The 26,223-nt window shown below is 44.9% G+C and overlaps 1 protein-coding gene across 1 annotated transcript; it reads left to right on the forward strand.

Annotated features, from left to right (window-relative positions):
• Positions 1–8,650: 8,650 nt before the first annotated feature.
• TTC32 (tetratricopeptide repeat domain 32) lies at positions 8,651–25,390 on the forward strand. The gene is made up of 3 exons (XM_030195588.1): positions 8,651–8,707; positions 23,394–23,559; positions 25,171–25,390. The coding sequence occupies exons 2-3, from the start codon at positions 23,397–23,399 to the stop codon at positions 25,311–25,313; spliced, it is 306 nt and encodes a 101-aa protein (XP_030051448.1). The 5' UTR covers positions 8,651–8,707; positions 23,394–23,396; the 3' UTR covers positions 25,314–25,390.
• Positions 25,391–26,223: the final 833 nt, after the last annotated feature.

A 26,223-nucleotide genomic window follows, 5' to 3' on the forward strand; every position in this document is an offset into this window, starting at 1 on the left:
AAAACGATTGGCTATGTTCCCTGGATTTAAAGGACGCATACACTCACATCCCGATACTGCCAGCTCACAGACAGTATCTCAGATTCCGCCTGGGCGCACGGCACTTTCAGTATTGTGTGCTGCCCTTTGGGCTCGCCTCTGCCCCACGAGTGTTTACAAAGTGCCTCGTGGTGGTAGCGGCCTACCTACGCAAGCTGGGAGTGCACGTGTTCCCATATCTCGACGATTGGCTGGTCAAGAACACCTCGGAGGCAGGAGCCCTCCGGTCCATGCAGTGCACTATTCAACTTCTGGAGCTGCTGGGGTTTGTGATAAATTACCCAAAGTCCCATCTCCAGCCAACTCAATCTCTGGAATTCATAGGAGCGCTGCTGAATTCCCAGACAGCTCAGGCCTACCTTCCCGAAGCGAGGGCCACCAATCTCTTGGCCCTGGCTTCGCAGACCAGAGCGTCTCAGCAGATCACAGCTCGGCAGATGTTGAGACTTCTGGGTCATATGGCCTCCACAGTTCATGTGACTCCCATGGCTCGTCTTCACATGAGATCTGCTCAATGGACCCTAGCTTCCCAGTGGTTCCAAGCCACCGGGAATCTAGAAGATGTCATCCGCCTCTCCACCAGTTGTCGCACTTCACTGCTCTGGTGGACCATCCGGACCAATTTGACCCTGGGACGTCCATTCCAAGTTCCGCAGCCCACGAAAGTGCTGACGACGGATGCATCTCGCCTGGGGTGGGGAGCCCATGTCGATGGGCTCCACACTCAGGGTCTGTGGTCCCTCCAGGAAAAGGATCTGCAGATCAACCTCCTGGAGCTCCGAGCGATCTGGAACGCACTGAAGGCTTTCAGAGATCGGCTGTCCTGTCAAATTATCCAAATTCGGACAGACAATCAGGTTGCAATGTATTACGTCAACAAGCAGGGGGGCACCGGATCTCGCCCCCTGTGCCAGGAGGCCGTCGGGATGTGGCGTTGGGCGTGTCGGTTCGGCATGCTCCTCCAAGCCACATACTTGGCAGGCGTAAACAACAGTCTGGCCGACAGACTGAGCAGAGTCATGCAACCGCACGAGTGGTCGCTCCATGCCAGAGTGGTACGCAAGATCTTCCGAGCGTGGGGCACCCCCTCGGTGGACCTTTTCGCCTCTCAGACCAACCACAAGCTGCCTCTGTTCTGTTCCAGACTTCAGGCACACGGCAGGCTAGCGTCGGATGCCTTTCTCCTCCATTGGGGGACCGGCCTCCTGTATGCTTATCCTCCCATACCTTTGGTGGGGAAGACCTTACTGAAGCTCAAGCAAGACCGCGGCACCATGATTCTGATAGCGCCCTTTTGGCCCCGTCAGATCTGGTTCCCTCTTCTTCTGGAGTTGTCCTCCGAAGAACCGTGGAGATTGGAGTGTTTTCCGACTCTCATTTCGCAGAACGACGGAGCGTTGCTGCACCCCAACCTTCAGTCTCTGGCTCTCACGGCCTGGATGTTGAGGGCGTAGACTTCACTGCGTTGGGTCTGTCTGAGGGTGTCTCCCGGGTCTTGCTTGCCTCTAGGAAGGATTCCACTAAAAAGAGTTACTTTTTCAAGTGGAGGAGGTTTGTCGTGTGGTGTGAGAGCATGGCCCTAGAACCTCGTTCTTGCCCTGCACAGAACCTGCTTGAATACCTTCTGCACTTATCAGAGTCTGGCCTCAAGACCAACTCAGTAAGGAATCACCTTAGTGCGATTAGTGCTTACCATTATCGTGTGGAAGGTAAAGCCATCTCTGGAGAGCCTTTAGTCGTTCGATTCATGAGAGGCTTGCTTTTGTCAAAGCCCCCTATCAAGCCTCCTACTGTGTCATGGGATCTCAACGTCGTCCTCACCCAGCTGATGAAACCTCCTTTTGAGCCACTGAATACCTGCCATCTGAAGTACTTGACCTGGAAGGTCATTTTCCTGGTGGCAGTTACTTCAGCTCGTAGGGTCAGTGAGCTTCAAGCCCTAGTAGCTCATGCTCCATATACCAAATTTCATCACAACAGAGTAGTGCTCCGCACCCACCCAAAGTTCCTGCCGAAGGTGGTGTCGGAGTTCCATCTTAACCAGTCAATTGTCTTGCCAACATTCTTCCCCAGGCCGCATACCCGCCCTGCTGAACGTCAGTTGCACACATTGGACTGCAAGAGAGCATTGGCCTTCTACTTGGAGCGGACACAGCCCCACAGACAGTCCGCCCAATTGTTTATTTCTTTCGACCCTAACAGGCTAGGGGTCGCTGTCGGGAAACGCACCATCTCTAATTGGCTAGCAGATTGCATTTCCTTCACTTACGCCCAGGCTGGGCTGACTCTTGAGGGTCATGTCACGGCTCATAGTGTCAGAGCCATGGCAGCGTCGGTGGCCCACTTGAAGTCAGCCACTATTGAAGAGATCTGCAAGGCTGCGACGTGGTCATCTGTCCACACATTCACATCTCATTACTGCCTCCAGCAGGATACCCGACGCGACAGTCGGTTCGGGCAGTCGGTGCTGCAGAATCTGTTTGGGGTGTAAATCCAACTCCACCCTCCAGGACCCGAATTTATTCTGGTCAGGCTGCACTCTCAGTTAGTTGTTCTTCGTAGGTCAATTTCTGTTATACCCTCGCCGTTGCGAGGTTCAATTGACCTGGGTTCTTGTTTTGAGTGAGCCTGAGAGCTAGGGATACCCCAGTCGTGAGAACAAGCAGCCTGCTTGTCCTCGGAGAAAGGGTATGATACATACCTGTAGCAGTTGTTCTCCGAGGACAGCAGGCTGATTGTTCTCACCTTCCCTCCCTCCTCCCCTTTGGAGTTGTGTTTCATACTTTATTGCTTGTCATTCAACTGGCGGGAGCGGTCGCGCACGGGCGGGAAGACGGCCGCGCATGCGCGGTGGGCGTGCCCTGCGTGCCGACCGTCCCGTGAAGCTTTTTCCGGTTGGTGGGGGCTGCCGCGGACGTCAACCCAGTCGTGAGAACAATCAGCCTGCTGTCCTCGGAGAACAACTGCTACAGGTATGTATCATACCCTTTAGTGGAACATAACCACAAAAGCATGGTATGGTCACATTTTCAATATGGTAATACAGATTGCAGCTAAGGAACAGGTTATTTTGAATTAGTCTTTACTGGACCAAACTTGCTTTCCTTGTGCCATCACCATCCAGTTGAATAGGCAGTGCCTTAAAATGTGAAGGATAAAGTGTTTTTTTTCCTTTTTGACATGTATATTCCACATTATCCCTAGCAAACTTGGGTTCAATGTGGGTTACATTCGAAAATACAGTGAGGCAGAATATAGAATTCAGTAACACCGTGGGAGCAAGTAGAAGGATGTATCTGAAACATTTAACAAAGTTGAGATTAGCATATATACCCAACTTTGCATTTAAAAGTCTGACCTTTAATTATGCCACATGTTCAGAAATCATAGCCATAAGTAGAGACATTTATGCAAACATTATCACATGCACACACCAGAACAGGCATCCCATACATACATTGCAAAAGTAAACAATTTCTACAGTGTACATCCAAATGTAATTTTTTTATTTCCTCATTTCTATCTTCCAAAATTCTAGAAAGCAGATGTACATAGAACCCAAAGCAGTCCAAAACAAATAAAATCAGGAACAACACCATTTATACCTAATTGTGCAACCACCCTTAGGTTCGCCTTTGGGTTTAAAAAGCAATTTAAGGTCTGAAATTAATTAATTAAGACTGTAGTATCATAGTAGATGATGTCAGAAAAAGACCTACATGGTCCATCCAGTCTGCTGAACAAGATAAACTCATATGTGCTACTTTTTGTGTATACCCTACCTTGATTTGTACTTGTCCTCGTCAAGGCACAGACCGTATAAGTCTGCCCAGAACTATCCCCGCCTCCCAACCACCAGTCCTGCCTCCCACCACCGGCTCTGGCGCAGACTGTATAAGTCTGCCCAGCACTATCCCCGCCTCCCAACCACCAGCCCCTCCTCCCACCACCGGCTCTGCCACCCAGTCTCGGCTAAGCTCCTGAGGATCCATTCCTTCTGAACAGGATTCCTTTATGATGACAGCAGATAAAGCCTATATGGTCCATCGAGTCAAATGCCCCAAATCTGTAATACTTGGTAGTAATAATGAAACAGTAATGGAATAGTTACATAGCAAGCAGCGAACAGATTTATGTCCACTGAAAATAATTAACTTTGCATGAACTTGGTGGCTAATGGTGTGCTGCTTGCATTTAATCCAGGCAGACTTTGATCCTGGGGAGCTGGATTTGATTCTCACTACAGCAACTTGTGACTCTGGGCAAGTCATCCTCCATTGCCCCAGGTACAAATAAATACATATCTAAATTGCTTTGAATGTAGTTGTAAAAAAACCCACAGAAAGGTGGTATGTCAACTTCAAGTCTCATTCCCTCAGCTCTTGGAATGGAGGATTAGTCTAATAGTTAGTGCAGTGGGCCTTGAGCCTGGCAACTTGGGTTCAATTCCCACTGCAGCTCCCTGTGAACTTGTGCAAGTCACTTAACTCACCATTGCTCTAGGTACAAAAACTTAGATTGTGAGCCCTCTGGGGATAGAGAAAGTACCTGCATAGTCTAGTAGTGCTATACAAACAATTAGTAGTAAATAAATACAGTGCACTCCATTTAAGTGCACATCAGATAAGCGCATGCTCTGTTTAACTGCATGCCATACTTCGGTCCCATTTTTGGCACCATCAATTTCTATGGGGAAAACTTCGGTTTAGCATACCACTGATAAGTGCAAGATTCATTTATATGCATGGTTCAAGACCGCTCCTCTACAGGAAAGACTCCGCATAAGTGCGCGCATGGAATATGGAAGCCGATTGGCACGTGACAACCAATGAGATTTTAAATTTACTGCCTCTTTAGCTGCCACAGGTAGAATAAGCGAAAGAATGTTAGAGCGTACACCGGGGTCATCATCGTCGCCATGGCAGAACTGTAAGACTTAACACTGGCTGAACTAATAGAAGTTCTTAAAAAATTAGAAAACAAAGTCAAGCATCTATTGCTAAAGAATATGGTGTCAATCCCAGTCAAATTTCACGTGTCTTGAAGCAGAAAGACCAGCTTCTGGAAGACTGGCAAAACAATACAAATCCACAATGGAAACGAAAACAGGCGGGAAAAGCTGAGGAGGTAGAAGATGCTTTTCTTCGGTGGTTTTCTCGAGTCAGGAGCAGACAGTTTCCTGTCAGTGGTCCACTGCTTATGGAGAAAGCTAACCAGCCAGCTGAAAGTCTTGGACTAACTGAATTCAAAGCCACTGTTGGATGGTTGGAAAGATGGAAGGAGAGGAACAGCATAAAATTCAAGAAACAGCATGGTGAGAAACAAGACGCTGATGACTTTGGTGCTGACAATTGGGTTGTTTCAGTTCTTCCTACCATCTTGAATGAATTTGCACCTCGTGACATTCTCAGTGCTGACGAAAACGGTCTCTACTGGTGAGCAATTCCTGATGGAACACTTGCATTCAAACATGCCAAAGCTACTGGAGGTAAAACGTTGATGGACCGACTGACGATCCTCCTTTGCTGCAATATGGATGGGAGTGAGAAGTTGGAACCCCTCGTCATTGGAAAGAGCAAACAGCCCCGCTGCTTCAAGAAAGTTAAGCGACTTCCTGTGTCATACAATGCTAACGGAAATTCATGGATGACTGGGAAAATTTGGAAGCAGTGGTTAAAGAAGTTGGACACTAGAATGCGGGCACAAAAGCATCAGATTTTGCTGCTTTGTGATAATTGTGCTGTACACAGGGATGATGTCAGGCTGTCTAACGTCAAGGTGGTCTTCCTGCCACCAAACACTACCTCTCTGATCCAACCTATGGATCAGGGCATAATAGCCAATTTCAAACTACATTATCGGGCTCTTGTGCTACATCGTCTGATGAGCGTTATGGATGACCAGACTGGTAAGGATAAACGTGCTGTTGAACTGGCTTGTAATCTATCACTGTTGGATTTCCTTCATATGCAGAAAGAAGCCTGGAATCATGTTACACAGACAACCATTGTGAACTGCTAAAAGCGGGCAAGCTTTAAGGATGTGGAAAGGGACGAAACAGATGCAGCTGTTGCGAACGCGTCAGATGAAGAGGTTATTGACATCCCAGCCGGTATTACTGAAGAGGAGTTCCATCGCTACGTAGCTGTTGATTACGATCTACAAACAGCTGAAGACAGCACTGTTGTCGAGATATGCGCCTACATGCAGGCAACAATGGCTGATGGAATAGATGAAGAAATGAGCAGCGAGGCACATGCTGACGAAATTCAACAACCTCCTCCTGTCACTTTTGCAAGAGCGCTGGAGAGCCTTAACACCGTGCGGGCCTATCTGGAGGCCACTGGATGTCAGTGCTATGACAGTTTTTACCGTCTGGCAGACTTAGTCTATGAAACTCACAGACCCAAGATTGTACAGAGGACTATAACTGATTACTTCAAGTAAGCCTAATGTCAGTTAATGGAGACTGTATACTGTACGTATAATAATAAACAGTATTGTACATATGTTTATCTGATGTCAAGCTTCTTTGGGTCACAACGGTTAACTGCATGCTCTGGTTAACCGCATGCATTTCTTTGGTCCCAGAACCTTGCACTTAAGTGGATTGCACTGTATATACAATAGAATGGCACATTTAGAGTGATTCTGGACTTCTTCATGAAGGTAGCACTTCCCTTATTATTTATATCAGTCATTTAAATAGTATTAATAAAAAATATCAAGTGCATTTCTTTTTATAATACACCACTGCATTCCACAAAACAAAAGGAGCAAGTTCCCACCTACCATCTTTCTCTTTTGATGTACCCACAGGAAAAAAAAGATGTTAAATGTTCCCAGATTTCAACCTGATTAATGCATTTAAAAAAGCATTGTACTTATAAATAGAAACTCTGAATGTTGAGCACCTGATTCTCATGATGTGATGTCTGTTTTGGTGGCCCTGTAGTAGGTGAAAACATCTCAGCACCAATACAACATGTGCTAGGGTGTTCCTGTAGCCAGCCCCTTGAAATAACACCCTGATTATGATTTAGAAGTAACTACTACTCTAACCGATGCAGGGTTATTCCGTTCTGACGGTTCCTTCGTATACATCCGTATGCATGCTGCACAAGCCGGCATGTTTAATAGACAGGAGATGAAGTGATGTCAGAATGCTGAAACCAATTCAGTCAGTCTAAGTTTCCCCTTCCCAAAGCAGCCATCATCCCATTCACTAAAAACAAAGCAAGCAAACCTATGAGCCGCTGCATCCACCTTGTCTTTCTTTGTTGGTAGCATTTTTATTTAATCTCACTTATATTTTCAAACATGCCAGCTTGTGCAGCATACACAGAGGAAGTATAATAACAGAATAAGTTTTCATAGGTAGAGTAGTAATTTGTTTTAAATCTTAATCAGTGGTCAGTTGGAGGGGCTAGTTACAGGGACACCCTAGCACGTGTTATACTCGTGCAGAGATTTTTTTCTCCTGGTAATGGGCCACTAAAACAGACATCATGTTATGAGAATCAGGTGCTCAACATTCAGAGTTTCTATTTATTTATTTGTGACATTCATATCCCACATTTGACATGCATTAGGTTGAATCCAGGGAGCATTTGAAAGCTTGCTTCTCTCCCCCCCCCCCCCCCCCCATGCCTAGATCAAAAGAGAAAGATGATTTGTGGGAGCTTGCACCTCCTGTTTTGAAGAATGCAGTGATATAGTTTTGGCACAGTATAAGCCATCAGACGTACAAAATAGAAGAAAACCAATGGACTGCATTAGGGGCTTATAGTCCATCTAGTTGTGTTTCAACAAATGAGAGATCTGTTTGACAAATATTATGTTGACTTATTTGTCCCTGAAACATGCTCAAACAACAGAATAATCCATTTGTGTATGTATAAGGTAAACTTCTACAAAACAGAGGAAGATGTGATTCCATGTGCCCCAATGAAAAGAGAGTTTAATTCTACTTCCATTTAATTTCAATATATTTCATAATCTTTATAACCAGGCTGCCCAATGCAGATTACAACAACATTTAAGATGAACCCATCAGGAAATAGGATATTCTCACTGGAATTTTGCCATCTGTATTGTATATAGTGTATTTATTTAGTTTTTAGTGTAGAAAAATGAGCACAAAATACAGAGTTTAAAATTGCTGTTTCTACCAGCTATAATAATTTTTAAGCTGTTTTAGTGATATTCAAGTGTTATTTCATGATATTTATATCTACATATGGGAACCTTTCAAATAGATTAAAAAGCTGTCCAATAAGTAAAAAAAAAAAAAAAACTCCAAAACTTTTGTCCTCCACCTTTTAAGGCACTGCCTTCCAACTGAAACAGCTTTAGACTTCTCACAGATGGACCAACAATAATTAACGAAAGTGTGGATGCAGCAGCTCGTATAGGCTTGCTTGCTTTGTTTTGAGTGAACGCGGATGACGGCTGCGCTGGGAAGGGGAAACTTAGATTGTCCTAATTGGCTTCCTAGTTTACAGTGAACTAGATAGGCTCACTTCAACTCCTGTTTATTAAACCATTGCCAACAACAATGATCCGGCTTCAATTTTTTGGCGTCATGCCGGCTCCGCTCAACCTCCTTGGTTCTGTTCTTAACTTCTTCCTATGTTCAGTAAAGATAGAGGGAAAGCTGCGACCTCAGGTATGAGTTTGGGGGAGAGGTGTCGGATCGCGCATAGGGAGGGGGAGGGGGAGAGGGAGAGGGAGAGGGAGACATGGAAAACTAGAGAGAGGGAGGGAGGGAGGGGTGGGTGCGTGGCTGTGAGAGCGTAAGAGCAGCCGAATTCGTGGGACTTGGTATCTTTGCCAAGGTGCCGATCTATGCAGGTGCCTAGAGGTTCCTTTGTGGTCTGACTGCTAGTGATTCTTGTGCTAAAAAAAAAAAAAAAAGATGGGGCTGAACCTGTAAAAAGCACAACCACTAGAGCTATTGGATTATTGGTCAGAAAGCAGTGCTGGCTGTTGCATACAAAATCGGTTTTCTTGAGATATGTTTTTGAGGAGCATGTTTAAAAATGCCCCTAAAGTAAGACATACACAGGCAGAGGTTTAGGGCTCTGCAAAGTAAATAAATAAAATTTGGGGGAGGGTTCAATATTCAAACAGATTAAACATATAAATCTACGCTCCGTGGACTTGCGCAGCACTGCATGGATAGTGCCAGTGAAAATACCGCTAACCATTGTACGCACAGTCGATTATACGTCCTGCAGAGCAGAGGATTTATCGGTACGTTGAATTGTTATTTATCATGTTTCACATATGTGTGCATATGCTCGTTTTATATCTACTCATTGTTTTTTCTTATAAATTTTTCTTTTTTGACCATTTTTAATCAAAATATCATTATCATATTACAAATATAATATTAATGATATCACTTTTCATGTATTTTCCCTGTGTGTGATCTATCTATCTATCTATCTATATTTTTTATTATATATATTTTTTATATGTTTATATTTCTAAATGTATTTCAGTGGTTACTATTGATATTACTATATTTCTTTTTGGAATTTAAATGTGTGTGATTTTATGAATTTTTATATTAATTGAAACATCTATGCGATGATGGCAGTTTTAACTATCGTATATGTATTTAGGTGGTCTGTCTCTTCATGTTCAAGTGTACAGCGCTGCGTATGTCTAGTAGCGCTATAGAAATGATAAGTAGTAGTAGTAGTATGTTTATAATTTATATATTTTTTTCACATTTTTAAAATTTTCTTATTTTTATTATTATTTTGAATTGTGTATTGATTTTAAATATTTGTGTGTTTTTAGACCCCTGAGGAAGGGCTTTTGCCGAAACACGGACTGTGTTGGGTCCCAATAAACTTTGTTTGGAGCTCTCACTACTGTGTTTTGCTGGTCACTTGGATTTGTTTTTTCTTCCACTCTGTGTCAATTACTATATTTATAATGCCAAGATGGTTAGTTCATAGGGAGGGTAGAACAATTAGGAATATGCATAGTGCAGATATTCAGCAGCTGTTCATTTATTTATTTATTTATTTATTTATTTTATTGCATTTGTATCCCACATTTTCCCACCTCTTTGCAGGCTCAATGTGGCTAGTTAAGCGGTTTAATTTAGGCATAGCTATTCAGATAGTGACTGAATATCACCTCTACATACAGCTGGTGATTGTGACATTATTATGGGGGGGGGGGGTCTTTTACAAAGGCAAGCTAGTGTTTTTAGCATGTTCTAAATGCTAGAGACATACATAGGAATATATGGGCATCTCTAACATTTAGCGCATGCTTATTTTTAGCGCTCGCTAAAAACGCTAGTACACCTTTGCAAAGGACCCCTATATGTATGTTCAGCGCTGCCTAACTATATGCTGCTGCTGAATGTATTTTTATATAAATCACATGAGTGTTTTGAATATTTAAGTTTTTACACTATTCTATTTTTCTGTTGTATTTTTAGTGGAATTTTGTTAACCGAGGCTGACATTTAAAAAAAATTATGATCACTGCTGCTCAAAAGCGATTCATTGGCTTTCGGAGCTGGCTTAGCCATTAGCCAAACTAGAGGTTCTGTTTACTAAGGTGTGTTAGTGTTTTTAGTGCGCCTACACTTGGCGTGTTTGCTAACCATGTAGGCGCCTATAGGGAAATTGTAGGCAGGTACATGGTTAACCCACATTAAAAAGGTTAACATGCCTATAATGCTGCTTAGTAAACAGGACCCTAGGTGCATGACTAGGTAGTAAAGAACTGACGCTGTCTAAACAGATATGCTGTGACAACCACAGCATATCAAGGAAATAGCCATCACTGAAGGTAATTTTCTAACAGATGCCACCTGTTTCAAAACTTTTAGGTGCCTAGGGCTGGACTGGCTGGCCGGGTTCATTTCTGGCTCTGCAACTTAGATTAAATAATTACACTTTCTGCTTATTTATAACCCAAACTTTTACTGACTTCTGCTCAGGAGAAAGGAAATTTTAGCTTGCCTTCACATTACAAATAACTCTCTCCTCATGCCCTGTGATAGGAGCTGGATCTATATTTACATCTAACCCTCCACCTAGACAACAAAGAAAAAGCCTACAGCAGCCTGCATCAATTGGACTGTCCAAGGATATCAGAACCAGAAACTATAAAGTTGAACCCTGCAATCCGTGAGTAAAAAAAATTATTTTAACTATATAACCATTTCTAAAATTCTAAATCTGTTAGAGTCCTTAAAACTAAAGGCAACCTCGCTGCATTGTCTCCTGAGAAATTCACATAGAAGTGCTAAGTACAACCAAGTGTTTCTCTATTGCTGGAAGCCTTTGATCTCACAGGCCTGGTCTGAAGGGTCTGTTCTTTTAGATTACTTAATGACTTAACCCTGCATTACCAACTAGTAAGACTGCTAATCAACAGGGTGAACCCCACAGTGTGGCCTGCAGTTCCACCCAGTGAAATTTTGCATAACTAGCTTCTGACACAAAAAAAATGTGCCTTGATCTCATAGACCATAAGACTTTGAACATCCCAGTGGTGTGTGGGAGAGGAAACCACAATCCCCACCAACCAAAGAGAAGGCAAAAGTGCAAGAGGTCAAACACCTACATAACAGTACTTAAAAGATCACCTCATTGCCACACCAAAGCTACCCCCAGCACCCACAGACCACTGTTGGGAACTATAGGACTGGTGAATGCCAGATCAGCTGCAAAGAAATCCTTGGTGATCAGCATCTTGACATCCTAGGAATAAGTAAAACCTGGCTAGATGAAAGTGGGGGTTTACTACTGGCTGAACTATGCCCAACAGGTTTCAACATCCAACATCAGCCAAGACCAGGAAGATGGGGTGGAGGGGTAGCAGTCTTGATTCGGGATACAATCAAACTGCGCAGAATATCCATCCCTCAGTTACATGAATCAGAATCTCTTTTAATCCAGCTTGAAGAGGAGAAACCAATCTGGCTGCTCATGGTATACCGGGCACCTCAAAACAACACATCTGTGCAAGAACTCCTAGACCCGATTACTCAAATGACCCTGAATTATCCTAGGCTGGTGATTATGGGAGACTTCAATCTGCACATCCAAACCCCAGATACCACCACAACTGCCATTCTGGACATGATGACAGCACTAGGATTTACACAGGTGTTCAATTCTCCAACCCACGAAAAGGGTCACATACTAGACCTGGTGTTCTACAAAGGGGTGGATATCCTAGAATTCTGGGATAACCGTATCGAAATAGCACTCCTATCATGGTCAGACCATTTTCTAATTAAATTTTCCCTAAGTGACCACCTGAAACAACTGGCACCTCCCAGACTTTGGAAGGAGATCAGAGACAAAAAAAAGCTGGCCTCTGAGAATTTCCTAGAGGCCTTGGACTATCCACATGTGGATGAAGAGACATCTACAGTATCAGAACGGGTTGACATCTGGAATACACACTTAGCCAAGACCTAAGAGAAAACGGCACCACTAAAAAAGGTCTTCTTATGCCCCACTCACAAACGCTCACCTTGGTTTTGTCCAGAACTTCGGATCCTTAAACGCGAAGGATGGAAACTGGAAAGGAGATGGTGTAAATCTCGCCTGGATAAAGACAGGCTAAACTGTAGGAATCAATTGGCAAAGTACTGCCAAGTCTTAATAGCAACTAAAAAAACAATATTTCTCTCAATTCCTTAAAGATGCATTGAATAGGTTGCCAATTCAACCAAGCCCCTGTTCAGCATAGTAAACAGCCTTCCCAGTCAAAACTGAACTGCAATGATTTTGCTGCATACTTTGCCAACAAAATTAAAAGTCTCTGCCAGGATTTACAGGCAATCCCACTCAGTCCCCAACCAGTTAACCAGAGGTGCACAAACTCGCCCCCTCCTTACAGAGACAGATGGGACACTTTTAACCCAATGACAAGAGGAGAGCCTTGACAAAATCCTAAGAGACCTTTGACCAACTACCTGCTACCTCGACCCCTGCCCATCAAAGATAGTTCAGCAGGCAAGTATGGGCTTCATAGAAGGCGCCACAAAAATTGTGAACACCTCTCTTTCTAATGGGAAACTACCAACAGAATTAAAAAGGGCAGTGGTTCGCCCTTTGCTAAAGAAAAACAACCTTGACCAGGACAAACTTGAAAGTTACCGGCCAGTATCCAACATCCCATGTCTAGGCAAACTCATAGAACAAACAGTCTGTGTTCAACTTAATGATTGGCTAGAAGAGAGAAACTGGCTAGATCCATGCCAATCTGGATTTAGACCAGGTTATGGAACAGTAACGGTCCTTGTATCCCTACTAGATGATCTTCACAGAAACTGAGACAAGGGATTCGCCTCGATGTTAGTACTGCTAGATTTCTCAGCAGCTTTTGACAGTGTGGATCATGATATCATGCTAGCATGACTGACAGAATCAGGTATCAGTGGAACAGTACTTGCCTGGTTCAGATCCTATCTATCAGACAGGCAACAATCCATAATGTTTAGCAGCAACTCATCACCACCATGGACACTGACCTGCGGGGTGCCACAAGGATCGATACTGTCACCCATTCTGTTCAATATCTACCTCAAGCCACTAGCTGAGCTGATTCGGTCAATGGACACTCAGTTCTACATCTATGCAGATGATGTGCAGCTACTCATACCCATTGAACCTGACTTTCCTACAACCTTGAATAAACTGATTCCCTATCTAACATCAATTCAAGAATGGGATAAACAGAACAAACTTTGCCTGAACCCAAGTAAAAGCGAGCTTCTCTGGGTCCCTAACACAAGTGGATACATACCTGACATCAAAATCCCTTTTGGGAATATGAACTCTCCCTCAAATCACAAGTCAGGAACCTTGCAATACAGTTAGATTCAACACTTACTTTGACTCCCCAAATCCAAGCAGTTTTCAATAGCTGCTTCTACTATTTGCGACAGCTACGCTGCCTCTCTCCTTACATTGAGAAGGTAAATCGTATCCCAGTTTTGTATGTCATAATAACATCAAGATTGGATTACTGCAATGCACTATACAATGGTTTGACTACAAAGGGCCTGCACCAGCTCCAGTTGATTCAGAATGCAGCAGCAAGACTCATAGAAGGTTGCAAGCGACGTGACCACATCACACCATTTTTGCTAAAATTTCATTGGTTGCCAGTACAATACAGGGCTAAATTTAAAACTCTGCTTCAAGGCCCTCAAAGGAAATGGCCCTGAGTACCTGAAGAATAGGATGATCCTCTACACACCACCAAGGACACTAAGGTCTTCTCAAGGACTATCACTAACCACACCCTCTCCAAAAGACATTACATCATGCGATACCCGCAAGCGAGCCTTCTCCGGAGTATTCCCCACACTCTGGAATGCACTGCCTGAAAGGCTCTGCTTAACACAAGGCTATCTCTACTTCAGGAAGCAGTTGAAAGCTTGGCTCTTCAACCAGGCCTTTAATGGAAGAAGTAACTAATCTTGTTAGTCTCACTCACACACACAAGGAGTGACTTGGGTTGCACATACTGCAGCAGGACATGTTTATCCACTCCTACCCTAGCTGAGATAATATTTAACCATCTCTCTGACCTCAGCTTCAACTTTCTTTAAATCACTCACCTTACTTTCTAACTCTTCTTACCTATCTATATGTTCCATCTTTTCTTTACCCTTCACTATAAATTAAAATGTTCTATTATGTATTGTGTTGACATTGTAAGTAGTATACTATGCCATTCTTATTGTTATTTGAATATTTGTACTGCAATTGCCTATTGCTCGTGTTTGATCTATTCTTATTGTACACCACCTTGAGTGAATTCCTAATAAATAAATTGTCAAAGCATATAGACCATAGTAACATCTGTAGGTTTGTACAGTGGTGGAAATAAGTATTTGATCCCTTGCTGATTTTGTAAGTTTGCCCACTGACAAAGACATGAGCAGCCCATAATTGAAGGGTAGGTTATTGGTAACAGTGAGAGATAGCACATCACAAATTAAATCCGGAAAATCACATTGTGGAAAGTATATGAATTTATTTGCATTCTGCAGAGGGAAATAAGTATTTGATCCCCCACCAACCAGTAAGAGATCTGGCCCCTACAGACCAGGTAGATGCTCCAAATCAACTCGTTACCTGCATGACAGACAGCTGTCGGCAATGGTCACCTGTATGAAAGACACCTGTCTACAGACTCAGTGAATCAGTCAGACTCTAACCTCTACAAAATGGCCAAGAGCAAGGAGCTGTCTAAGGATGTCAGGGACAAGATCATACACCTGCACAAGGCTGGAATGGGCTACAAAACCATCAGTAAGACGCTGGGCGAGAAGGAGACAACTGTTGGTGCCATAGTAAGAAAATGGAAGAAGTACAAAATGACTGTCAATCGACAAAGATCTGGGGCTCCACGCAAAATCTCACCTCGTGGGGTATCCTTGATCATGAGGAAGGTTAGAAATCAGCCTACAACTACAAGGGGGGAACTTGTCAATGATCTCAAGGCAGCTGGGACCACTGTCACCACGAAAACCATTGGTAACACATTACGACATAACGGATTGCAATCCTGCAGTGCCCGCAAGGTCCCCCTGCTCCGGAAGGCACATGTGACGGCCCGTCTGAAGTTTGCCAGTGAACACCTGGATGATGCCGAGAGTGATTGGGAGAAGGTGCTGTGGTCAGATGAGACAAAAATTGAGCTCTTTGGCATGAACTCAACTCGCCGTGTTTGGAGGAAGAGAAATGCTGCCTATGACCCAAAGAACACCGTCCCCACTGTCAAGCATGGAGGTGGAAATGTTATGTTTTGGGGGTGTTTCTCTGCTAAGGGCACAGGACTACTTCACCGCATCAATGGGAGAATGGATGGGGCCATGTACCGTACAATTCTGAGTGACAACCTCCTTCCCTCCGCCAGGGCCTTAAAAATGGGTCGTGGCTGGGTCTTCCAGCACGACAATGACCCAAAACATACAGCCAAGGCAACAAAGGAGTGGCTCAGGAAGAAGCACATTAGGGTCATGGAGTGGCCTAGCCAGTCACCAGACCTTAATCCCATTGAAAACTTATGGAGGGAGCTGAAGCTGCGAGTTGCCAAGCGACAGCCCAGAACTCTTAATGATTTAGAGATGATCTGCAAAGAGGAGTGGACCAAAATTCCTCCTGACATGTGTGCAAACCTCATCATCAACTACAGAAGACGTCTGACCGCTGTGCTTGCCAACAAGGGTTTTGCCACCAAGTATTAGGTCTTGTTTGCCAGAGGGATTAAATACTTATTTCCCTCTGCAGAATGCAAATAAATTCATATACTTTCCACAATGTGATTTTCCGGATTTAATTTGTGATGTGCTATCTCTCACTGTTACCAATAACCTACCCTTCAATTATGGGCTGCTCATGTCTTTGTCAGTGGGCAAACTTACAAAATCAGCAAGGGATCAAATACTTATTTCCACCACTGTAAATCTATGTGCTTTGAAAATGAGCCTCTATGTGTCCTTATAAAATGACCTAACAAGGCTGCAGAAATCATTGCTAAAATGCAGCTGCTGCTTGGGGAGTTGATGTAAATTTACTGTATGTGGGTGAAGTATGCATTGGGTGCATATTCTGTAAACTGCACATACTTGGCTAAGCCCAAACTATACTGCTAATAATGCCTACATGTGGGTCATCCACATACATGTACATGCCTTGAAACAGTGCTTCCTTGTCATCAAGCAGATGAAGCCATTACGTATGGGTTGTGTCCATCAACCAGCAGGGGGAGATAGAGAATACTGAAGAGGCAGTGGAGCTAGCTGGCCACGAGGCACTGTGAAAAATTGAGTGCTCTCTATCTCCCCAAGCAGGGTGGCTGCAGCTTCTTCGAGCTCCATCAAAAATCTGCCTGGGGGTGGCTCCTGGCTTGCCAGTTGTTAGCCGGGGTGTTAGAGGCTATAGCAGCTTCACTTTGAAGGCACATAGGTCAGCCCTTTCCCTGCCTTACCCATGCCCCCGTGGATGTGGACATATTAGCTTGCTTTTCCCTGTCCTTTCCCACTCAGAGGATGCAGGCACATTGGTTCGCCTTTCCCACTTATCTGAGCCTCCGGAGTGTTTTTATTTACCTCTTTTGCCTCTGCTTTCCTCACAGCGTTAAAAATAAAAAAAAAAGAAAAGAGGTTTTTTTCTTGAGATTGTTCTGGAGTACTGGAGCTGTGATACTCGGTCTAGTGAGGTAAGAGTGTTTTCTGACTCCTCCGGGGTGGGCCTGCGATTGGGACGTTTTTGGCGCGAACCGCCATTTTTGAATTTTACCGCCGTTTTCGGCGATGGCTGCAGAGACTGTAAAGCGCTGTTCTAAATGTGGCAAGCGCAAATCAGCAGCGGGGCTCTGTAATTCGTGCTGTACAGACGGTAGAGCCGGCCCGAGCATGGCGAGCGGCGATCTTTTGCGCTCTGAGCTGGCAGTGGACGCCATTTTGGATTTTCCACATGGCGCGGCCTCCGTTGCGACGGAGAGCCCTGAATCCGGGGGGGGGGGGGGGGAGTCCTCTGAGTGAGGCTAATGATAGAGCTGATAGCCCTGGGCAGGATCCGGGCGGTCAGGGAGCGGTTTTCTCCCCTGATTTTGTTTTAATGCTGCATAGGGCGTAAATGCTTAAAAGAGCTCTTCCACAGGGTTCTTCGGACCCTCTGCCTGCCCCCCCCCCCCCCCCCCCCGGTGGATCCTGGCCTTTTGGAGTTGGCTTTGCCTGTTTCTTATCCTCCTGATAAACGCAGAAGGGCTAATTCCCCTTCTGAGTGTGGCGCACCCCCCTTTTCCCCCCCCGTGGTCGGGCTATGAGGATTCTGAGGGGTCTGGCAGAACTTCTTGGGCTTTAGAGCCAGAGTCAGGTGTAGAATTGCCACAGGAGCTTGATGATCCGTCTGCGGTGAGGATTTTCCACCGCGAGGAGCTGCCAGCGCTTATTTCAGATGCCTTACAAGCCCTCTCGATTGAAGATCCTGGGAGTGGCACATTCTCCTCTGTTAATCCAAGGATGGCTAGTACCAGAAAGCCTGCTCGAGCCTTTCCTTTGCATGACTCCATCCAAGAGCTTATTTTGGCTCAATGGGCTGACCCTGAGGGACCGTTGAAGGTTGCCAGGGCTATGGGGCAATTATACCCTCTGAGTGAGGAACATTTGGCTCGCTTTGCAATGCCGAAAGTGGATGCCCTGGTCACGGCTGTGACAAAGAGAACTACCCTCCCTGTTGAAGGAGGTGTTGCCCTGAAGGATATTCAAGACCGCAGGCTTGATTCAGCTCTGAAGCGGTCCTTTGATTTGGCAGGTCTCACTGTTCGGGTGTCTGCATGCAGTTGTTATGCTGCTAGAGCCTGCCTGGCTTGGTTACAGCAGGCAATGGAACAGCCCGGTGATGGAGCGGAGACCTTATCTGAAGTGGCTCCGCAGATGGAGTCGGCCTTGTCCTTTTTGGCTGACGCCCTTTATGATATGGTCAGAGCTTCGGCTAAACAAATGGCTGTAGCAGTGGCGGCTCGCCGCACTCTTTGCCTACGACATTGGGCGGCGGACATGGCCTCTAAGCAAAGGTTGGTGAAGTTGCCCTTTCAAGGCCTTCTCCTGTTTGATGAGGAGCTGGAAAACATTGTTAAAGGCCTGGGGGATTCCAAACCTCAGCGCTTGCCTGAGGATAGGCCGAAGCCTTCCTCTAAGGGTCAGGCGGTCCACTCCTCTTACAGACCTCGCTTCCGTGAAGCTAGAAGGTACCGCCTGGGGCGTGCTGCTGGGTTCACTTCGCGTGCCCGCTTTCAGCAGAGAAACTCCTTTCGCTCGGACAAACATTCCGCAGCTGCCGGTTCAAGGCCTGGAGTTCAGGGGCGACCCTCTCAATGATGGTGCGCCGGCCCCCTCCTCGTTTCCTGTCATCGGAGGAAGACTTTCCCTCTTTTTTTCGAGGAGTGGGCCAAAATCTCCGCAGATCAGTGGGTCTTGGACCTGATCAGAGACGGATACCGAATAGAATTCGATGCCCCGGTGGAGTCCCGATGCGATTCTGCCGCCAAACGGGCGGCGGTAGAGGAGACTTTGCACAGTCTGTGCCAGATAGGGGCTGTGACCCCGGTGCCTCCCGCCGAACAAGGTCTAGGCCGTCACTCCATTTACTTTGTGGTGCCACGAAAAGGCGGGTCTTTTCGCCCGATCCTGGACATAAAAGAGCTAAACAAGTCCTTAAGAGTGCGGCATTTTCACATGGAAACCCTGCGCTCCGTCATTGCGGCGGTACAGCCAGGAGAGTTTCTCACGTCTCTGGACCTGAAAGAAGCTTACTTGCACATACCAATTTGGCCCCCGCACCAGAAGTTTCTGCGGTTTGCGGTGTTGGGAAAACATTTTCAGTTTCGGGCCTTGCCTTTTGGCCTCGCCACAGCTCCCTGATCCTTCTCCAAGGTAATGGTGGTAGTAGCTGCCTTTCTCAGGCGAGAGGGTATCCGGGTTCTCCCACACCTAGAAGACTGGCTCATCAGAGCAGACTCAGAAAAAGAGAGTCATCTAGCTACAGCCAGAGTGTAGCTAGATGACTCCTTCAATCTCTGGGCTGGGTCGTCAATATGGCCAAAAGTTACCTGACCCCCTCGCAATCTCTAGAATATTTGGGGGCCAGGTTCGACACAGCCTCGAGCTATGTGTTTCTTCCCGAGCAAAGGCGGTGCAAGCTTCAGAATCAGGTCTGTCTGCTCCTGAGGATGCCCCGCCCGCGAGCTTGGGACATTGTCCAGCTGTTGGGATCGATGACGGCCACCTTGGAAGTGTTGCCATGGGCGAGAGCGCACCTGAGACCTCTACAGTATTTTCTACTTCAACGATGGTCTCCAGTATCTCAGGATTATCAGTGCAGACTTTCTTGGCTCCCTGCGGCCCGCCTCAGTATGAAGTGGTGGCTCTCAGACAGCATGTTGCGGCGGGGAATGCTGCTGGCGCTCCCCGATTGGTGCCTGTTGGTGACAGATGCCAGCCTGAAGGGCTGGGGCGCACATTGCCAGGGGAAGCATGCCCAGGGTCTGTGGACGCCCCATGAGTCGGAGTGGTCTATCAACCATCTGGAGTTGAAAGCGGTGTTTCTGGCTCTTCTGGCCTTTCAAGTGACCCTGGAAGGATTGGCTGTCCGAGTGATGTCAGACAACACGACAGCAGTGGCCTTCATAGATTGACAAGGCGGCATTCAGTGCAGAGCTCTTGCCGCGCAGGCCGAACAAATTTGCCACTGGGCTGAGCTGCATCTACAGTCCCTGTCAGCAGCTCACATTGCAGGTCAGAGCAACGTGCAAGCCGACTATCTAAGCAGGCATCAGATCGATCCAGCGGAGTGGGAACTAGCAGACGATGTATTCCTGCAGATATGTGCCAAATGGGGCAAGCCAGTGATGGATATTATGGCGACCAGTTCCAATGCCAAAAATCCTGTGCTTCTTCAGCAGACGGAGTGATCCTCGCTCTGCCGGGCTGGATGCCTTGGCTCAACCTTGGCCCCTGGGCTTGCTGTATGTCTTCCCTCTGTGGCCCTTGATAGGGCGAGTGCTCCTGCGGATTCGGCTGCATCCAGGAGAAGTGGTGCTCATCGCCCCGGATTGGCCCAGGAGGCCTTGGTATGCGGACCTCCGACAGATGCTGTTGGAGGCTCCCTTTCCGTTACCTCTGGTTCCGCACCTGTTGTCACAGGATCCGGTGGCCATGGAGGACGCCTGCCGCTTTGGTCTTATGGCATGGCGATTGAGAGGGCGCAATTGAGAGATAAAGGCTACTCAAATAAGGTAATTTCCACTCTCCTGCAGGCCTGTAAGCGCTCCACTTCCGTGGCTTATGCCAGGATTTGGCGCTAGTTTGAAGTCTATTGTGTTTCAAGAGCGCTTTCTCCGTTGCGGGCTCCTGTCTCGCCGATTCTGGACTTTTTGCAGGATGGTGTACACAAAGGCTTGGCCTATAATTCCCTGCGGGTGCAAGTGGCAGCATTGGCCTCCCTGCGCGGCAAGTTTGAAGGCGTGTCCTTAGCAGCTCATCCAGATGTGGCACGGTTTCTTAGAGGGGTGCTTCGGCTCCGTCCTCCCGTGCGGGCACCTTGTCCAGCTTGGAACCTGGGGTTAGTATTGAAGGCCCTTCAGGGGGCTCCCTTTGAACCGCTTCGGCGTGCTTCAGAGAAAGATTTGACACTGAAGGCCGTCTTTTTAGTGGCCATTACTTCGACGAGACGGGTGTCAGAGCTCCAGGCGCTGTCCTGTAGAGACCCTTTTCTGCAATTCTCAGAGTCAGGGGTCACGGTTCGGACCGTGCCTTCCTTCATGCTTAAGGTGGATTCAGCGTTTCACCTAAACCAGCCTGTTTTTCTTCCCTCCTTTGTTGAGGAGGAGTTTCCAGATTCATTTGGGCAGTTGCACCTTTTGGATGTGCGCAGGACTCTGTTGCAGTATCTGCGAATTACAAATTCTTTCAGGACCTTTGATCATCTTTTTGTGCTGTTTGCAAGTCCTCGCAGAGGGTCTTCAGCGTCTAAAGCCACTATTGCTCGTTGGCTCAAAGAAGCTATCTTTTCAGCATATCTGCTGTCTGGCCGGGCTCCGCCTGAAGCCTTTAAGGCACATTCCACAAGAGCAATTTCCTCTTCCTTGGGCGGAAACTGGAGCACTATCTCTTCATGAGATTTGCAGTGCTGCAACATGGGCTTCTAAGCTCTCTTTCGCCCGACATTACAGGCTGGATGTGGCTGCCAGGAGGGCTGCGTGTTTTGGAGCACAGGTGCTAGCGCGTGGTGTGGCTTGTTCCCACCCTATTTAGGGATTGCTTTGTTACATCCCATACGTAATGGCTTCATCTGCTTGATGACAAGGAAGGGAAAATTAGGTTCTTACCTCGGTAATTTTCTTTCCTTTAGTCATAGCAGATGAAGCCATGAGCCCTCACTGTATGATTGTCTGTATTGCAGTGATTCTGATTTTAGGTGCTGTTCTTGTTTCCTCAAGTTACATTCCTTCCTTGGGGAGTCGGAAAACAGTCTTCAGGATTCTTGTTACAGTTATAGGAGGATGAGGTCATTCCCTCCAGTTTATGTTTTGGGAGGATGAGTTTATTCCCTCTATGAGGATGCAAGTATTCCCTCCGTTTATACAAAGTGGAGGACGAGTTTATTCCCTCCAGGAGGATGAGTTCATTCCCTCCTTTTTTGAGTTTATGCCCTTGTTAAGGGGCCATCGTTCGCTGTGAGGAAAGTTCATGTTATTCCCATTGCGGTTTGCCATACTGCTTTGGAAGCTTCAAATACTGAAGAGGCAGTGGAGCTAGCTGGCCATGAGGCACTGTGAAAAGTTGAGTGCTCTCTATCTCCCCCTGCTGATTGATGGACACAACCCATACGTAATGGCGTCATCTGCTATGACTAAAGGAAAGAAAATTACCAAGGTAAGAACCTAATTTTCCCATCCTCTTTCCCCTCAACCCATGACGCCTGATTCACTTCTACCTCATTTGTCCACAACACAATCTTGTATTTGTTATCAACCAAAATGGCAAACGCCTTTACGGTACTTTGTAAGCCACATTGAGCCTGCAAATAAGTAGGAAAATGGAGGATATAAATGTAACAAATAAATAAATAAATGTAGCTTAAACCAGAGTATAGAACATTATGAGAAGACTCAGAACTCTTGAACCAAAATCTTCTTTAATGCAGTAATCGAACATGGAGAAATAACTTACAGTTCAGATATTTTTTTTTGTTACATTTGTATTCTGGACAAGAGTTTTTGTCTTGCAATCTTGGAAGTCTGTTCTCCATCAGCTCTCTCTCCATGCAAGAGAGAAGCTGGGAGCAATTCAACAACATGCTGAGTAGAGATGCTGTTTATACCGTTACACTGGTGAAATCTTGATAGTGTCAGTGGCTTCAAAGGGGTCATACAGCAAAATACAGCACAGGCAGTTTCAGTCCACAGAGGAGATAAGGTGCAGACTAACTCTTACAGTTACAAAGGGGGCAACTAGCCCAGAATGCATAGAGAACAAGGCAAGCCAATAGAAAGAGTCCCATAAGACACAGAAGTAGACATGTGCTTGGAAGAGCCTATTACAGAGAACTACAAGACTATAGGGATTTGTAGTTCAAGGCTATAACTTCAATTAAAGGTACAGGAAATGTAGTCTAACAGACAATGCTTAACATACATACGTAAACAACAAACAGCCTGCCTCCATGCAGATGGGAGCAGAACAAAATATGAGTAGGAGTTCACCTGACTTCTTTGAACTAAAAACATTATAGCACTAAATTAAAAAAAAAAAAAAGAGATTTTTTTCTATATTTTTATTTCAGCAAATGCAACAGGAAGAGCTGGCGATTAGATACAATAACAGTGGCCATATCAAGTATTTGAGAGTTGATTTTTATGGCGCAATGGATGACTTCACAGCAGCCATAGAAGCTAAAGCTGACTTTGAGGTGCCATATTACAACAGGGGTTTAATATTATATCGGCTAGGTAAGAAAACTAGTTCTGAGGTATTATATGGTCATATGTTATCCTTTTATGGTAAATCACTGTGATACACTAATATGGTCCAGCTAATTCATTTTAAATGTACTCTTATTTCTACTTTATGCATATACCAGGGGTTTTCAACCCATTCCTGGGGCACTGTCTCCATTGTATTTTAATCTATTTTATGCCTATTCATTGTGGAGATCCTGAAAACCTGATTATCTGGGTGTGTCCTGAGGACTGGGTTGAGAGCCCCTACTATAAACACTTTTTATGTAGAGTAATAAAAATAAAACAAAAAATGGAAAATGAGGTGACACTTTTTTATTGGACCAACATAATACATTTACTATGTGTTTATTATTATACATGTATTATAAATGTATTTAGAGGGAAGTTATGAATGAGGGCACCCATTTAAGATGTGATATTTTACTGTTAATCCCAGTTATTATGCTATATAATCCAGTAAAAATGTATTTTCCATTTTATGTTTTTTTTATTAACCTTTAAAGCGGATTGACATGGCCACCACACTGGTTAGTGTACTTTTGTATACATTCATTTGTTGAAAGTGGTAATGATGTTTGAACTTTTGTTGGTTGCTTGTGTGTGCCTGGTGGTTGGACAGCAGGTTGTTATAGAATAATCATTAGTGTCGTGGATTTTTAGCCACCTTTCCAAATGATGCTCAAGGTGGCTTATAGCATTATTAGTAATCATGTAGAGTAATTCCAGGGACATGCATGCCCAAAAGAGCTTATCTAGGTGGCTAAAAAAGGCAAAAGGGGATGACTTGACTTTTCCGGGGCCACAAAGTAAGTCAGTAGGGGAAAGTAGGATTTGAACTCTGGTTTCTGTGATTCGCAGCCCATTGCTCTAACCAGTAAACCATGCCCTTCAACAAAAAGCAGGTGTCTCATCATCCCAGGTGAATTTATTTATTTATTAGGATTTATTTACCACCTTTTTTGAAGGAATTCACTCAAGGCAGTGTACAATAAGAATAGATCAAACATGAGCAATAGACAATTACAGTAGTAAAAATATTCAAATAACAATACAAAGTATGGCATAGTATACTACTCACAATGTCAACACAATAAGTAATAGAACATAGAGTTGTGCACAAGAAGTAAACCTTTTTCAGCAAAACAAAAATTATTGAACAAATTGCTCACAAGTAAGTGAAAAGCCAGCAATTGTGGAATTAGTAGCATTGGAGCTGACCAGGTGGACTTTAATATCTTCATTTGTTGTTGTATTCTATGTTTGTTTCTATCTCAAGGGCTCATCATGTGAAGCTCAAAGAGGTTAGACTCAGAAGTGACACCAGAAAATATTTCTTCACAGAAGGGGTGGTGGCCAAGGTACAATAATTCAAGAAAACATGGAGTGAGCACATAGGATCTTTAGTAATGAAAACGTGAAGGGAAAACCGGAAATCAGCTGTGGCCTATTGTATTGGGAAGCAAACTGGGAAGACTGGATAGACCTTACAATTCTTATTTTGTTAATTGTGCTGCTTCAAACCCTTTGTATTTTCTTGTTTTCAGACTGCACCCTAGCTTAAATTGCAACATGATTTGTTGTTTCTTGCTTTTGGCGCAGGATATTTTGATGAGGCCCTGAAGGATTTCCAGAAAGTATTAGAGTTAAATCCTGGATTTGAAGATGCCAAACTGGGTCTGAAGCAAACCCTTCTAGATAAAGAAGAGAAACAGAGAAGGCACACTAAAAGGCCATCCTTATAAATGTGAATCTGTTTTCATTGGATATTATTTTTTTTTCTAATTTAGAGCCACATGTAATAAAAGATTTTTTTCTGTTTTGTGTCTTTGCATAAAATGCTTATTTTATCTGGCTCTTAATTGTATTCCCAGAGGGTATATGAAAGAAGTGATTTTGCTTCAGCTTCTCATTGTAGTCTGTTGATAATAGTATGAATGGTTAATTGCAAACACAGCATATTATTAATTGGACCCACCTTCTCATCATCACTCTTTTCTACAGCTTTAGTGGTATCGAATATGGCCTTGAAGTATCTCAATGATTGTAGGGGTTGACATATTACAGTTGGAAGAAAGTTTTGCCATAGGAGATAGGTAGAGTTCATCTTAGCAATGTTCATGGGGGGCGTTGTATTCTAGAAAGGTTGTTTTTTTTTTTTTGGGGGGGGGGGGGGGAGGTTGTTTTTGCACAGCTTAAATTCTTTATTGTGCAAATAGTTGCCAGAGGGTGTGACCAAAGTGACCAACATAGCAGGACTCAAGAGGATCAAGCAAGTTCTTGGAGGAAAAGTCCACAAACAAATTATTAGCCAGGTAGAATTGAGAGAGCCATTGTTGGAAAGTATCTATGAGAAACAGATCTACTTTTTGGGATCTGCCTGCTACTTGTAATCTGGACAGCCATTGTTGGAGACAGGATGCTGGCCTCGATGGTTATTGGTTTGACTCGGTGTGGCTTTTCTTATAATGGGCTTAATTTCTGGGAGAATGGCCTATAACGCAGTTCTGCCACTTCTTTTAAGACTCCAGAGCAGAAGGGATGCTCTGCTTCTGCCCGTTCCTTCCAGGAAGTCTGCAGAGAACAGAAAGGAAGTTGGTAAGCCTAAAACACAGAATAGAGCAGTCTTCTTCTTAATCCAGCCCCTCCTCTTCT

The sequence above is a fragment of the Microcaecilia unicolor genome, chromosome 3 (assembly GCF_901765095.1).
Source record: "Microcaecilia unicolor chromosome 3, aMicUni1.1, whole genome shotgun sequence".
NCBI classification, from domain to species: Eukaryota; Metazoa; Chordata; class Amphibia; order Gymnophiona; family Siphonopidae; genus Microcaecilia; species Microcaecilia unicolor.

Excerpts from the sequence above, each read along its gene's own strand:
- TTC32 (XM_030195588.1), top strand. The coding sequence starts at position 23,397 with ATGCAACAGGAAGAGCTGGCGATTAGATACAATAACAGTGGCCATATC. Across the intron at positions 23,560-25,170 it reads TTTAATATTATATCGGCTAG|GATATTTTGATGAGGCCCTG; the intron begins GTAAGAAAACTA and ends CTTTTGGCGCAG.